The sequence below is a fragment of the Onychomys torridus genome, chromosome 4 (assembly GCF_903995425.1).
Source record: "Onychomys torridus chromosome 4, mOncTor1.1, whole genome shotgun sequence".
Taxonomy (NCBI): Eukaryota; Metazoa; Chordata; class Mammalia; order Rodentia; family Cricetidae; genus Onychomys; species Onychomys torridus.
In genome coordinates, this window is record NC_050446.1 from 116,120,043 (window position 1) to 116,133,984 (window position 13,942).

The 13,942-nt window shown below is 46.6% G+C and overlaps 1 protein-coding gene across 9 annotated transcripts; it reads left to right on the plus strand.

Annotated features, from left to right (window-relative positions):
- On the plus strand, positions 1-10,601 carry Znf334 (zinc finger protein 334). 9 transcript variants are annotated; one of them, XM_036185319.1, is made up of 5 exons: positions 1-868; positions 1,005-1,214; positions 6,555-6,681; positions 6,944-7,036; positions 7,815-10,601. In XM_036185319.1, exons 2-5 carry the CDS (start codon positions 1,200-1,202, stop codon positions 9,623-9,625), a joined length of 2,046 nt encoding a protein of 681 aa, XP_036041212.1. In that variant the 5' UTR covers positions 1-868; positions 1,005-1,199; the 3' UTR covers positions 9,626-10,601. The 9 variants fall into 9 exon arrangements, with proteins under 9 accessions (XP_036041212.1, XP_036041214.1, XP_036041213.1 ...); XM_036185321.1 differs by having other exon boundaries at positions 1,160-1,214; XM_036185320.1 differs by having other exon boundaries at positions 1-335; positions 721-1,214.
- Positions 10,602-13,942: the final 3,341 nt, after the last annotated feature.

Consider the following 13,942-nt stretch of genomic DNA (forward strand, 5'->3'; position numbering starts at 1 on the left):
ATGGCGGCACCGAGGCTCTGCGCATGCGCCATCTCCTACCCTCGATGGACGCGCTTCCTGTTCTCCGAGCTCTTCTAGGCGAGACTCCCACTGCTCCTAGGATTCCTCGTGGCCTCCTGGGAACTGTAAGAGGAGCGAGGATTCCCGGGAGCCAGAGAAAGACCGGGTAGCGAGCTCGGGGCAGGATCGGAGGGACCGGAGCCCGCCCGGGGCCCGAGGAGGCTCGCAGGTGTCCAGCGGACGGGCGAGGCCGCCGGGCGTCACCGGGCTGCAGGCCCCGGGGCGGGCATCCTGGGAAGGAGAGGTGTGTGTGTGCGTGCAAAAGCAGGATCTCAGTAAGTCCTGCGGATGCCCTTGGACCAGTAAATCATCGAGGGAATGAGCAGGTCCATATTATGCAGAATGGCGTTTCATTGGAGGGTCTGTCGTTTGGAGAGAAGGGATGCCAGCCATGGCTGAGGACACGGTCTCCATCACTTCGAACAAACGCATGTCGTTTCTTAAAGAGTCTCCATTCTGTTTAGCCTGAGTTGCTCAAACCATGTCCATCCCCACCCCAGGGTTTATTGACTCCCTTCATATAGAATGACACACTGTGCCTACAGAGAAGGTTTGGGAGATACCTAACCTTCTTTTCAAACGAGCAAGGCAGCTATTTTAACCATTTAGGTAGTTTGCTGGTGACAGTCAAGAATTAAATTCTGGTCTGTTGATTGCCAGGTCAGGCCTTTGTCCTCTACTACATCTAAGCTGAGGCCTCTCATGAAACTGCAGTTAAGGTCGGGATAGGGGAGCTGGTCATCTTAAAACCCTCACTCCTATCTGGGTTTTCTGATCTCATCTGCTGAATGCATCGGTAGGAAAGTAGGTAAGTGACGCCAAAAATTAACTAATGTCTTAATCTTAGAATTGCTTTCTTGCTGGACTGCTCGTAAGTGTTGCTTTTTAAGGAGGCTTAAGTAAGACAATAATTCAGTTTAACACCTTTATTTCCATTCACACAGTAAGAAAAGTTCTGACTGGTCCATTCAGAGCTACTTCCCTCAAGCAATTTCCTCCTGTACAATACTGGTCAGAGGGTCCGTTCCTTCCATGGTGTGTCTGTGAGTCACTAAGAGCTGTCAGTCTGCTGATATATTCCCCATTCTTCCTCACCCAGCCCTTCAATCACCATCTCTGGCCCCTGAGAGTACCTGAAAATGGACAGTTCCCAGGTAAGTCACTGAGAGAGTCTCTTCCCATCTGGGGCAGCGGCTTGTCATAGATTTGCAGTGTATACACTCAGATAAAACAGTAGAAATATATAAAATTCAGCATCAAGGAAAATAAGGGAATCAGATCAATACCAGAAAAATGAACCTCAATAAACAGAAATTATTTCAGGGCATGGTGGTGCAGAACTTTAATCCTAGCACTTGGGAGGCAGAGGCAGGTGTATCTCTAAGTTCCAGACCACCCTGGTCTATAGAATAGGGATACATAGAGAAAACATTTCTTGAAAAAATAAAGAGAAGTTATACATCCCTGTAGGTTTATTCGGGTAAGACCTAAGTGATAGGAAATAGGCTGTTACCATGGTTTTTCATCATTTATTTATAAACATGTTCTTAGAGAATCTGAGCAGAGGATGCCAAGTCAGTTTTACCAACAACAGCTGTGGGTTTCCTGTGATTTACTCTTTGGCAAGGCCTCGTAATTACAGATGTCTCGAGTCTGTTGTCAGGGTCATAGACAGCCTTCTGCTCACTCTCCTTGTGTAGTAATAAAACCTAGAACAAATGGGTTGCACGTGCCTCAAATGATGCCCTGTTACTATTTCTTTTAGTAGTTTGTTGTTTTCTTTTTGGGGGGCGGGGAGGGAGAGAGAGAAAGATACTTACCATAAAGCCCAGATAGGCCTCAAACTGATAATTCTCTTGTGGCCTCTTGAGTGTTTCAGCTCTACTTTTAAAACAGGTATCCAGGGCTCAATTTGATTTTCGATCCTGTGGTAAAACTGTTTCACTTACTTGTCTAGTGTCAGCTCACTCCATGCCTGCTACCCCTGTAGTGATCAAAATTAGTGATCAATCTCACATTTTCAAACCCAAAGGCATTTCCAGTCTGTGCACTGGACAGTGTGACCATCCCACCCCTTCCTCAGATGCGCTTCTGACTGTTTCTCACCTTCACACGACTCTCTTCTCCTTCATTTGGAGTTTTCACGTGCAGCCCTTTGAGCTCTGAAATCTTCCTCCTCTAAGAATCTCAGTGTGGGTTTTTTGCTGTCCTTCTCTGCAAGGGTCCTCGAAAGGCATCTGGAGTCCTGCTGTGCAGCAAAGAGATGTTGACATCTGTCTGTTCAGTGTGCTTCCTCATCTTCCCTGCCAGTGTCACTAAGCCTTCAGTTACACAGGCTCCAAAGACATTGAGGCACAAAGCCAGATTTGGCAGCTTATATGTGTGATTCCAGCACTCAGGAAGCTAACGCAGGAGAGTTGCTATGGATTGAGGCCAGCCTGGGCTACAGTGTGAAACTGTCTCAAATGGGGAGGAGGAAAATGAGTATGTGTTGTCTCCTGTTCCTTACTTCTAGTCACAGGCAATTGTCAAGCCTTGCTAAGGTCTCATGAGTATCAGTTCTCTGGCCTTACTTCCTCTGCCTCAATTCCTGTCTTCAGAGTTACCATGATAGATTTTCAGTCGTCTGCCCACCTCTTTCTCAAGTGTGTTGTTTGCACTTCCCATCCAATGTCTCAGTGCCAGAGCTGCCCCAGCAGGTCCACACTACTTACAGGATGAAGTTCCACATCCTGCGTTTGACTTAACAAGGCCACTTTTCTACTTTTCTTTAGTCCCTGCCACTCCAGACTTTTCGTTCAACAGCTGTGTGTCAGTCTTGTTATGTACCAAGCACTGTGTATCGACCATATTGTTATGTGTCAAACACTGCACCAGATGTGTACCTGTAGTTTGGCAAAAGCTAACCCCTCTACCCTTGTGGGGCTCAAGCTGGCGGAGGAGTGGCTTCCCTGTGATTGACATCTGGACAAGGTTCAGATCGTAATAAACAGACTTGCCATTGGTGTGACCAGGACATGAGAAAGTTACATGAGACCTGGGGCGCCTCTTCTCTGTAAGGATGTTCCACACACTGTGGGACACACCACACACCCACCATCCCTTGCCCTGTGTCCCTTTACCAGAAGCCAGTTACATCCCACTGAACTGCAACAGCCAGACATTTGTGCCGAGCTGTGTACTATGCCCCGAGAAGCAGGTTTCGGCCATGTTGAGCTGAAACATGCCCATGCAGAAGCGTAGTATTGTGCCTCCAGTTTCCAGATCATGCACAGATTTTACTTTGAACCAGTCCCCTCCTATTTACATGATCTTCATGTTGTTCGAGACCAGGGACAGCTGTTGTAGAAGCCATTCCTGTCCCTTCTGTCTGTCCTCCAGGCATTGCGCTCATGGAGCGGAGCTTCCGTCTCCATTTCTGTGTCTGTGTAGGGTCTGCACATCACCTGTGGGGCTCCCTCCATGTGAAAGTGGGGGCCATGGCCACGCCTCTCTCTCTGCCTTTCCACCCTGTGCTCCTTGCAGCGAGGTTTCTCGTTTTCTTTTTGGCTTTCCTTTGTTTTCTTCCCAGAGTGTGTAGGGTTGACCTGAGTCACCAGAATATGTTTTCTGTCTTTTGTTAGACACCATTCAGTCTCGCCCACAGGGAACGTCTCTCTTTTCTGCGGTGGGCTGTATGCTGCTAAGGGCAGCTGAGCCTGTCTGTGTGGCAGAGGACTCACGAGTCAGCTCTCCTCATCCGACTCTCACTGGCCTTTTTCTTCTGCCATTCTTTGCACTCACCCTTTCTGGTTATCAAGAGCTATATTCACCATCTTGCCTAGGCTCTAATGGAAATTATAAAGTACTGTTTAATACAAGGGAGCTTATTTTACAGGGAGTGATTCATAGAGAATCTTTAATATGGGTAGTAAACTTATCTCTAGGAGAGAGGTTCGCCATCCTGAAGGAAAGGTGCCATGCTGTGTATGTGCAGATGTGTGGCAAGATGAGGAAAAGGCTCAGTGACCCGAAACTATGTATGCGTGAGGTGGAGCGTACGGCAGGCCTCATGCTCAGGGAGAATGTGGGCTTCTGCAGAGCTGGGGGATGCTCAAGTCTTGCCATTGCACTTCAAAATGAATTCAGACAATCGTAAGTACCAACAAGTCACAGCCAGTTTTTCTGCACACGTCCCCAGCTTCCCTTGGCCTGTCAGTACTGAAGTGCAGTGATCAGGACCAGGAAAAACTGTCAATCCAGTCCTGGTACTGTACAGACAGCCGCACAGACGGGACTGTCTCCAGGGTTACATTTGGTTGTCATGTCTTTTATCATTCACACCCACTTCTTGGAATCCTGGCCAATAAGCAGATAATACCCTGGCCTGCCCAGTGTCCTGACATCATCCTTTGTTCCTGTTCCCTTTAAGAAGGGACTGCCCCCCTTGGCTCTCTCTCTCTTCCCCCTTTCTCTGTGAGGTAGTGCCCCCCGCCCCCCCCCTTCTCACTCTTTCCCTCTACCCTCTTTCTTTCCCTCACCAAACACAACTCTCCACTGAGCACTGTCTGCGTGGCCTCTCCGTCTCTCTGGGTCACCTTGGCTCTACCCGCCAAGGCCTCTTGAGTACAGTATCATAACAGTGTCTCCATGGCCTCTTGCAGTCTGGGATGGTCCTTGTCTCTCATGACCTTTAAGTGGCCGGTTACCCTGTGGAGCACAGTCATCACCCTGTGGAGCACAGTCATCACCCTTTGGAGCACACCCTAAATGTTCCTTGTCCTTACTTGGGACTCCTCTATTTTGTCACTGCACCCTTGACTTCCTGTCCAGCCAGAAGTGGCTGCTGTCTGTCTTATTTGTAGCTCCCCCTCCATATCCTGTTTATTTCACTTACTCAGGTTGGGGGAGGGGGCACGTTGCTGCAGAGCTGAGTCAGACCTGTCTACTCAAATCCGTGTAGTGAAATGCCTTTGCCCTCTCTCTCCTGCCCTCCCCCATCCGTTCTTTTCTCCCTCAGACCTCCTCCTGAAGGAGACAGATAACTCATTCCTGGTTGGCCCTTTCTGTGTGTGTCTTCTCACATCTCCTCCTTTCTGACATGGCCTTACCCTGTAGAGGTCATTGCGCCTTTCCCCTGCTTCACAGTGCGCCCTGGAACCCATTCCAGGTCAGTCTAGAGACTTCCTCATTTGATCTTCCAAGCCAAATGTCCATGCCAGGATAGTTGCCCTTACCCCTTTCCTCCACAAAGTCACTGAGCTCAGCATTGCAGGTTGTTGCGTTTATTGCTGACTTCCTAACATTGGCATGTGCCCAGCTCTGGTGGTGCCATACAACCTGCTCATGTCTCCAGCCCACATGTGGTCAGTCCCTCTTGGCCCTCGGGGTAGTGGAGTACTTTGATCTCACACCTCTGATGCTCCCTGAAGAAGGGCATCCAGATTTTCTTCCCCTCTGATTGGACCTTTTAGCTACTTCCCCTGTTTTCAGTTATGGAACAGTAAGCTTCTTCCAGGGGACCAGATAATACTGTTCACACCTTTGCTTGGGTACAGTGTCTTTTAGCTCTAAGTGCAGCACTTGCTGCGTGAAAATGTCATGGGCAAAGTGTGAACCGGGCACTGGCTAGATTCAGCTACTGTGGCTAGATTTGGCCCATAGGCAATGGCTTGCCATCACCCATGTGCTGCAGTGTTGCTTCTAGAATGTACATTGGGCCCTGCTGCTCTGGTGTTTACAAACACCTCTGTGGATTTGCATGTTTCACACTACTGGTCTCCAGAGTCAGGACAAGGAGCACCCCAGCAGCCCCTGTACTTCTGTTCATATTGATATCTTGGCCAGAAGCACAGGAAAACAACAGATTGTTAATGGTATTGACATGGTTATCAGTACTAACATATTGCTTTACCTAGAATTACATTATGATTTCCACATAAACGCATGGGTCATTTGTACTTGAAAGCATGCTTTACTGATGTGCTGCAGTAGCAACAGCTGTGACGGATTATAGGGTAGGTGCCTGTGTGCTCTGCCCCCTGTAGGTCTCTTCCCTACAGCAGTAGCTCTCTGACTGTCATGTCTGTGGTTTGCCTCAGTGTATTTCTCAAGAACACACTGTGGCAAGACACACTTCATGTGAGGACTACAACGATCATCTCCCAGAAGTCTGATGGCACAAAACAGGACCGTTTGTGGTCCCTTTGTCTAGCAATGTACTCCTGCCTGAAGTGTGGTGTCTGCTTGTATCACTTGTCATGCTGGGCGCTCCTTGAGAGCAAGAGCCATATTGCACATGAGCCAGTATTCTGGGAATTCCAGGGCACAATATAAACTCCACACATTTAAAAATTTCATTCATAAATAGTGAGTGATTTCTGTTCTTTCATCTCCCATGAAGTATCTCTCCATAGCCTAACATTGGCCATGGCAGTGTCCTCCTTATCTTTGATAGTCCCACAGATTTGCTGTTGCTCAGTTCTAATTATCTCAGATGAAACATGTTCTTTCAGAGGTCAGTTTCCTTCAAGGATTTGACCGTGGACTTTACCCAAGAGGAGTGGCAGTGTCTGGGCCCTGCACAGCGCCTCCTGTACAGGGACGTGATGCTGGAGAACTACAGGAGCCTCCTTTCAGTGGGTGAGTACGATCTCCACATGGTACCCCAGGGCTAGCCTTTCTTGTATGTCACAAGAACATGGGCAAATATTAGAATTGGATTCTCTCTCCTTGAATAACAAGGGAGAAAAATGATGATGTGCATGCATGTACTTGCCCTTCACTAATTTGTACTGGCCTCATTGAGCTGTTGTTGGGCATCTCTGTTGCTCAGTTTCCCCATCCGTAAGTCCTTGAAGTCCACAGAGCTTGGTCCAAGTTCCATACTATTTCTCATTAACAGGGTTTTGTGTTAGCAAACCAGATGTGATCTTAAAATTGGAGCAAGGAAAAGAGCCTTGGATAGTGGAAGAATTGCCAAGTCAGAACCATGCAGGCAAGTGTGATGACCGAGCAGGTAAAAACAAAAGAATTCGAGTCCTGGGCTGATCACAGCTGGCCCCTATATGATCCTTTGTCTAGAATCTTCTAGGACCTATGTTGTATATACTTAAATGTTCTTCCCAAATAAATGTATTCATATAAAAACGTTTGGCTTTATGCGCTCTGTCCACAGAACCCACCCCTTCGACACACACTGACGTCTTCATCCTCCCCCCATGCCCACCAGAGTGCCCTGCCTCCTCCTGGCAGTCCACCTCCACTCACCTCCACTCATGCCTCCCATTCTCCATTGCATGTGTACAAACTCCAAGGTTCTCAAGTCACTGGAAACATTCCCAGGTCACCCTTCCTCCGGTGTCTTTGAACACTGGCTTCCTGAGGTCTGCTTCACCTGGTCTCTGCCTGGTGCCCATCAGATCCTTGTTCATGTCACCCTGTCAGCCATACTTCCAGGGGATGTTGAGGACTGTTCCGTGTTGGAATGTTTCTGTCAGTGTCCCAAGCTCTTGTATTCTTTGCCAGTTTCTTCTTTCTTTGACACAGTTAAATAAGCTGAATCTGCTTTCCCCGCTTCATGCTTTGTGTTATTATTTATTTGTTTTCCTTATAAATGCATCAAGTAGGAGATATTTACACTTGAATCTCTTTAACAATGGAAAGCCAGCCCTGAAGACTTGGCCCCCATAAGGCCTTTGTACAGATTGTCATTTCAGAGGTGCACAGAACTCACATATTAATGTCAGTTCTGTTCCTTCCTTCCTTCCTTCCAGAAGATGTTGATGCCTTAGAGAAGGACAAGGGAATACAAGACAAACATTTGCAATTTTTAGTCTTCAGCAACAAAAAGATGCCAGAAAAAGCCATTCTGTTTGAGAAAACAGTTGCTCTTGACATGAATACTGTTTCTTCAGAAAAAATGTTCCATAAATATGATCCAGGGGGAAATGGCTTGAAAACTAATTCAGAAGAAACCATTGCAAAGCCAAGCCAAGCAAATGCAAAGGTAATTGCTGAGCCCAAAGGGTGTGAGAAGCCACCACTCCACACAAGGCCTGACAAAAGCCATTCTGGGACAAAACGGAACAAACGTGATGAAGTTAGGGATGTTAGGAGTCAAGGTGAAGATCTTAATCCAGACCAGACTATCCCATTTTTAAGTCAACCCTCTGAACTTAATAAGGGTGGGAAACCCTTCCTCCAGAAGTCAGCCCCCTCTGCAGGAACAGAGGAACGTGCTGAAAGAAAACGAAATGAATGTGCTGAGTGTAGGAAAACCTTCTCTAAGAGGTCCACCCTCATTGTCCATCAGAGAATCCATACAGGGGAGAGACCCTATGCTTGTAATTACTGTAGGAAAACTTTCCGTATAAAGGCAAGCCTCACTCGACACCAGCGAATTCACACTGGAGAGAGACCTTATAAATGCAAAGAGTGTGGGAAAGCCTTCATTGACAAATCTGCCCTCATTGTGCATCAGAGAATTCATGGAGGGGAGAAATTGTACGAATGCAATGAATGTGGGAAGACCTTCTTCCGGAAGTCAGCCCTGGCTGAGCATTTCAGGTCACACACAGGGGAGAAGCCTTATAAATGCAAGGAGTGTGGGAATGCCTTTGGCAAGAAGTCTTACCTCATTGTACACCAAAGAACTCACAGAGGAGAGAAGCCGAATGAATGTAAGGAGTGTGGGAAAACCTTCTTCTGTCTGTCAGCCCTGACGGCACATCAGAGAATTCACACCGGGGAGAAGCCCTATGAGTGCAGTGAGTGTGAGAAAACTTTCTTCTGTCAGTCGGCCCTCACTGTGCATCTGAGAAGTCATACCGGAGAGAAACCCTATAAATGCCGCCAGTGTGGCAGGTTCTTGTGCACTAAGTCTGCTCTCGTGGCCCATCAGGCAATCCATAGAGGAAAGAAGTCTTTCGAATGTAATGAATGCGGGAAGCTTTTCTACCTTAAGACAACACTCACAATACATCAGAGAACTCACACAGGAGAGAAGCGTGGTGTGCTTAGTAAGTGGGGTCACACATCCACTGTGAAGTCAAACTGCAGTGAACAGAGAAGAATGGACACACAGGAGAATCGTGAGTGTCACGACCACAAGCGTACAGTCCACAAAAGCTCACACCGCTTTGCACATAAGAGAACCATATGGGAGAGACCTTACGAATGTCCCGAGTGTGGGAGGACCTACTGCCGGAAGTCAGCTCTCAGGCACCATCAGAAGACACACACAGGAGAGAGGCCCTATGAGTGTAAAGAGTGTGGGAAAACCTTCTGCCAGAAAGTCTCCTTTACCGAGCACCAGCGAACTCACACTGGGGAAAAACCACATAAATGCAAAGAATGTGGGAAATCCTTCCGCCACAAGTCAGCATTCACAGTGCATAAGAGAATTCACACCGGAGAGAAACCATACGGATGTAATGAGTGTGGGAAGAGCTACCGTCGGCTCTGGACGCTGACGGAACATCAGAAAATACACACAGGGGAGAAGCCCTATGAATGTAACACATGTAAGAAAACATTTCGCCATAAATCAAACTTCCTTTTACACCAGAAAACTCACAAGAACTAAATTCCAACAAGGTAACAGCTAATTTACATAATGCTTAAATCCTGAATTATGCCTAAAGGAGTGAGACCTTGTCAGCATGGGGACTATTGGAAGATTTTCTGCTGACATCAGACCTAGAGAGCTCACATAGGCAACATACACAGTTTATTTTATGAATGTCAAACTTTGTGTTACTATGAAAACATTCAGCATTTCAGACATACACCAGGTGTGCCTGCTTCCTTTCAGATCATGAAACAAATATTAATCCCTACTTGATTACCCTCCATACTCAATTTATGTAGTGTGTGTTGCCAGATGTGAGGATCCAGTCTTGACTCCAGGTCACTACCAGTTGTTACTGTGATAAATGAATTTACAGTATTTACAGCTCAGACTATCCAGGCTGCTCGTCTCCTGTCCCCATTGTTGTCTAGTGATAGACCCCGTTCCCTTTATCTGCAAACGTGAGGACTTCCTTTGCCTACCTGCAGTGACTCCTCATGTGAATGAGCATTTGCTGCAGCCGAGTCACTGGGTTTTTCCAATGAGGGGCGCAATGTAGCGTGTAAGTGCCTCCTGGAGCTCTCGGGTAAGCTAAGAAAATCAGCAGTTGCAAGTCCTGTAACACGAACAACAAAAATGTAACAAGCAGGTTGGAATAGTGAAGAGGGTTTGGGGAGGGTTGGAATCAAAGTCTCCCTCCTTTTAGTGTTCTCAAATACTTCTGTTCCCTTAGTGGTTGGAGTGTGTCAGTGTTTGGTTTTGTTGTTGTTAATGTCCATAGAGGTGTTATTTAGAATTTACCTATCAGCTTCTGAGAAAATGTGTCAATGGTGCCAAATAGAATCCCATAGTATGCATCCAGCCGAATGCCATTCATATGGACTAATGTCTAGTCTTGGTAGCCAGCCACAAGAGGAATTTTCTACTAACCCAGCCCTGCTCTCTGATGTATTGTCATATCCTAGGACAATAAAGTGAGTTTATTTCTTTTCTTTTCTCTTTTCTTTCTTTTTTTCTTTTTTTGTTTTTGTTTTTTGAGACAGGATTTCTCTGTGTAGTTTTGCACCTTCTTAGAACTCAATTTTGTAGACCAGGCTGGCCTCAAACTCACAGAGATCCGCCTGCCTCTGCCTCCTGAGTGCTGGGATTAAAGGCGTGCGCCACCACCGCCCAGCAGAGTGAGTTTATTTCATTGACAAAGAAGAACCCCTGGGTATGCTGTCCTGGGTTTGCCTGTGACGAGGCTGGCAAAGTGACATGATGCTGCCACTCAGCTACTCAGCCGCTGGAGTGGCCAGACTAAGTTGTATCATCCAACTCAGTCTTGGAAATGAGAGTCTCTCTGGCTTGTCTGCTGTCTAGTTGTGATATTCGGTTCTCGGGTGGGGAAAGCTGCCCTTTGAGATTCATCAGAAATCCCAGTGTGAACAAGAGTGGTCTATTTATTCAGTTTGTATTTGATATCCTTCAGTAAGGTTAACGGATTTGTGAATGCACGTGTATTCTGAAAGGCCCCAGACCCCTGGGATACTCTCGTCTGCGGGAGGGCACCCCAGAAACCAAGATTCCAAACCAGCAGATTCAACACGCAAGAGGAATTTATTCAGCACTGGCGCAAGTGGGCTCTCTGTCCTGGTCAGTCAGAGAGCCCTGAGCAGCAGTTACAAGCATTTTTAAAGGCAGAAACTACAAAATTAGCATAAGATACCAGGTGCCCCGGGTTTGGCCCAATTTAAAAATCATCATATATTTCAACAATCATTTTGTTATGCGGGAAATTTTGTAACACTCATTGTAAACTGGTTGGCTCAGGGGAGATCTAGGGGGAGCAGTTACTCTGGAGGGGAGTTCGCATAGTTACATGCTTGAGATTGGCTGACATTTGACCTAGTTTGCTGGGCTCACCAGATGGTCCTTATCTTGGGTCCCATTTGGGGAATTTTTAAACAGAGATTATTATTTTTTTAATCTATAATTACAGACCTTGTCCTAAGGCCGACGGCTGGACTCTGAAACTTTTTACTTATTTCCAGGGAGAGGATGGGTCAGTGTCTAATGCAAGCAAGTTTATAGAAGCAAAGTCAGCAATTTGCAATTGTAAAATGTATCTCTAATTTTTTTCCTCATATTTGATGTATATAATATATACTGAAACATGAATATATGTACATCAATAGTAATATTTTCCTGAGATTTTTAATAATTACTTAAAAGATTTGGTTGCTGTTGCAAATGGAATTTTATCATCTGTTTTTAAAATTACTCATAGAGGCCCCAACAGAACTAGCAAGCAAAGGTGCTTGCTGGCAGCCTGACAACCTGAGTTCAGTCTTTGGGCCCCACACGATAGGAGAGTTACCCTGGCTTCCACAGGTGTGATATAGCATGCACACACAAAAATAATAAAGGTTAAAATGTTTAAAAACTCACTGATAGAATTCTTAAGCATTTTTATCGAGTTGGTCAGAATGTGTCCCATATACTTACTTTTCTTTGCTTGGTCTTCTGACACTCGGAGCTCCTTATGCAGGAGGTCTGTGGACTGTTTGGTGCAGAGGTTTGTGCCCTCTGAAGATCTGTGCCCTGGTTGTCTACTTGTGCCTTCTGCTTACCATTGGGTGATGCAGCAAATCACAATTCTGTGGTGACCGAATTGTTGGCCTTTATTAGTGTGACTTAGTATATAGGGGTGCTGTATGCTTGGGGGGGGACGTTTTTTCAAGTCTGATGAAAAAAAAAATGTATGTATGCAAATAGAGGATCAGTGAGCCCCAAACACAAAATAACCAGACACATCCAAGTAAAACTTGAAGTCCTGTAGAAGGTTCAGCTGGTAAAGGTGCTTGTTCTGCAAGCCAGCAAGCCAGGACACTTGTAAATGTGGGCAGAAAGATCCAACTCCATAAGGTTGTCCTCTGACCGTACATGGACTGTGGTGCACACATACAACAACAATAGAGTTTTTAAAGTTGTTTTTGAAAAAACCTTTAAGATACAAAAAAATCAAAACTAATTAAATGGAAAAAATCTTTAAAAGCAGCTGAAGAGAATAGTCACATGTAGGGTCTGCAAGAGTCATACAGCTACTGGAAGAAACTGCCACACTGACCAGAAGAATGGATCTCATCTCACAGGACCCAGGGCAGCAAGTCAGGTCCAGTCCTGCAAGCCTGCTCTCTTGTGACTGCTGGAGACTGTCTGAGTTTCTGCCGCATCGTCTGCCTGCAGCTTGTGCCAATGTGTTCTCACCGTGGATGTCTGTCTACATTTTATCATGACACCTCTGATCAGGTTCCCATCTTACTCCAGCATGACCTCACCTTAATGACTGACATCTGTTACAGCCTTATTACCCTAAGGTCACATTTGGAGGTAATAGAGGCTGTGAGGTATCTTTTGGTATCCTAAAAATTATCCCTATGTTAACCAGATTAAAATAACAACAGATGTTTGTTGTATGAGACTTTTACTGGGGAGATGCAGCACACCTACTCACCCTTGAAAGGAAACCTATTCCAAACCAAAGTAACGATTACACCAAAGTCCAACTTGGTGAGCCATTGAGTCTGTTGAGGTTGCTAACACAAGTGTGGGGGAGGGGTTGCTAGCAGGAGTGTGGGGGAGGGCTGCTAACAGGAGCAGGGATGACCCAGAAGCGTGGCTGATGAATCCCACCCCAGCAGGGGCCTGAAAGCTGCAGCCCTGGCGCCCCCCAGCACAGCTCCCAGGCAGCTCAGCAGTCGAATCTGCAGCATGCCTGGTCAGTCTCCTTAGCACTTATTTCTAAAGTGCATCTAAGAATCTGAGACTCTTCCAAGTTTCAGCTTTCCTATACAATGTGGTATAAAATTGGGGTAAGATCACTCGCCACCAAGCCAGACAACCTGCGTTTTGTTCCCAGGCCCCACCTGGTAGAGGAAGAGAACCAACTCCTGCCCAGCTGTCCTCTTGCCATCCACTCCTCCTGCCCCCAGCTCTGGTACACAAATCCACCAATACCCACCCACCATGTACACAAGTAAATTCGATTTTTGAAATGAAGGTTTCTTTGTAAAGATTGGGTTAGTTGCATGTTTATGTGCTGACAGGACATTCCAGGAAGAGTGGGTCATAGTTTTCGTTCTGTCGCTCTGATAAAGACACCGTGACAGTAAGCAACTTGGGGAGGAGAGGGCTCATTTCATCTTAGAGCTTGTAGGGAGGTCATGCCCATGGGAGATCAGGACAGGAGCTGCAGCAGAGGCCATGGAGGAGCAGTGCTTTCTGGCTGGCTGAGCCTGCTTTTTTATGCCACCCAGGACCACCTGCTGCCCAGGGATGACACCACTCCTA

What these genes read in the sequence shown, in the direction of transcription:
- Znf334 (XM_036185319.1), top strand. An exon ending in CAGGAGCCTCCTTTCAGTGG is followed by an intron (nt 6,682 to 6,943) that starts GTGAGTACGATC and finishes TCTCATTAACAG; the next exon opens with GGTTTTGTGTTAGCAAACCA. An exon ending in GCCAAGTCAGAACCATGCAG is followed by an intron (nt 7,037 to 7,814) that starts GCAAGTGTGATG and finishes CCTTCCTTCCAG; the next exon opens with AAGATGTTGATGCCTTAGAG.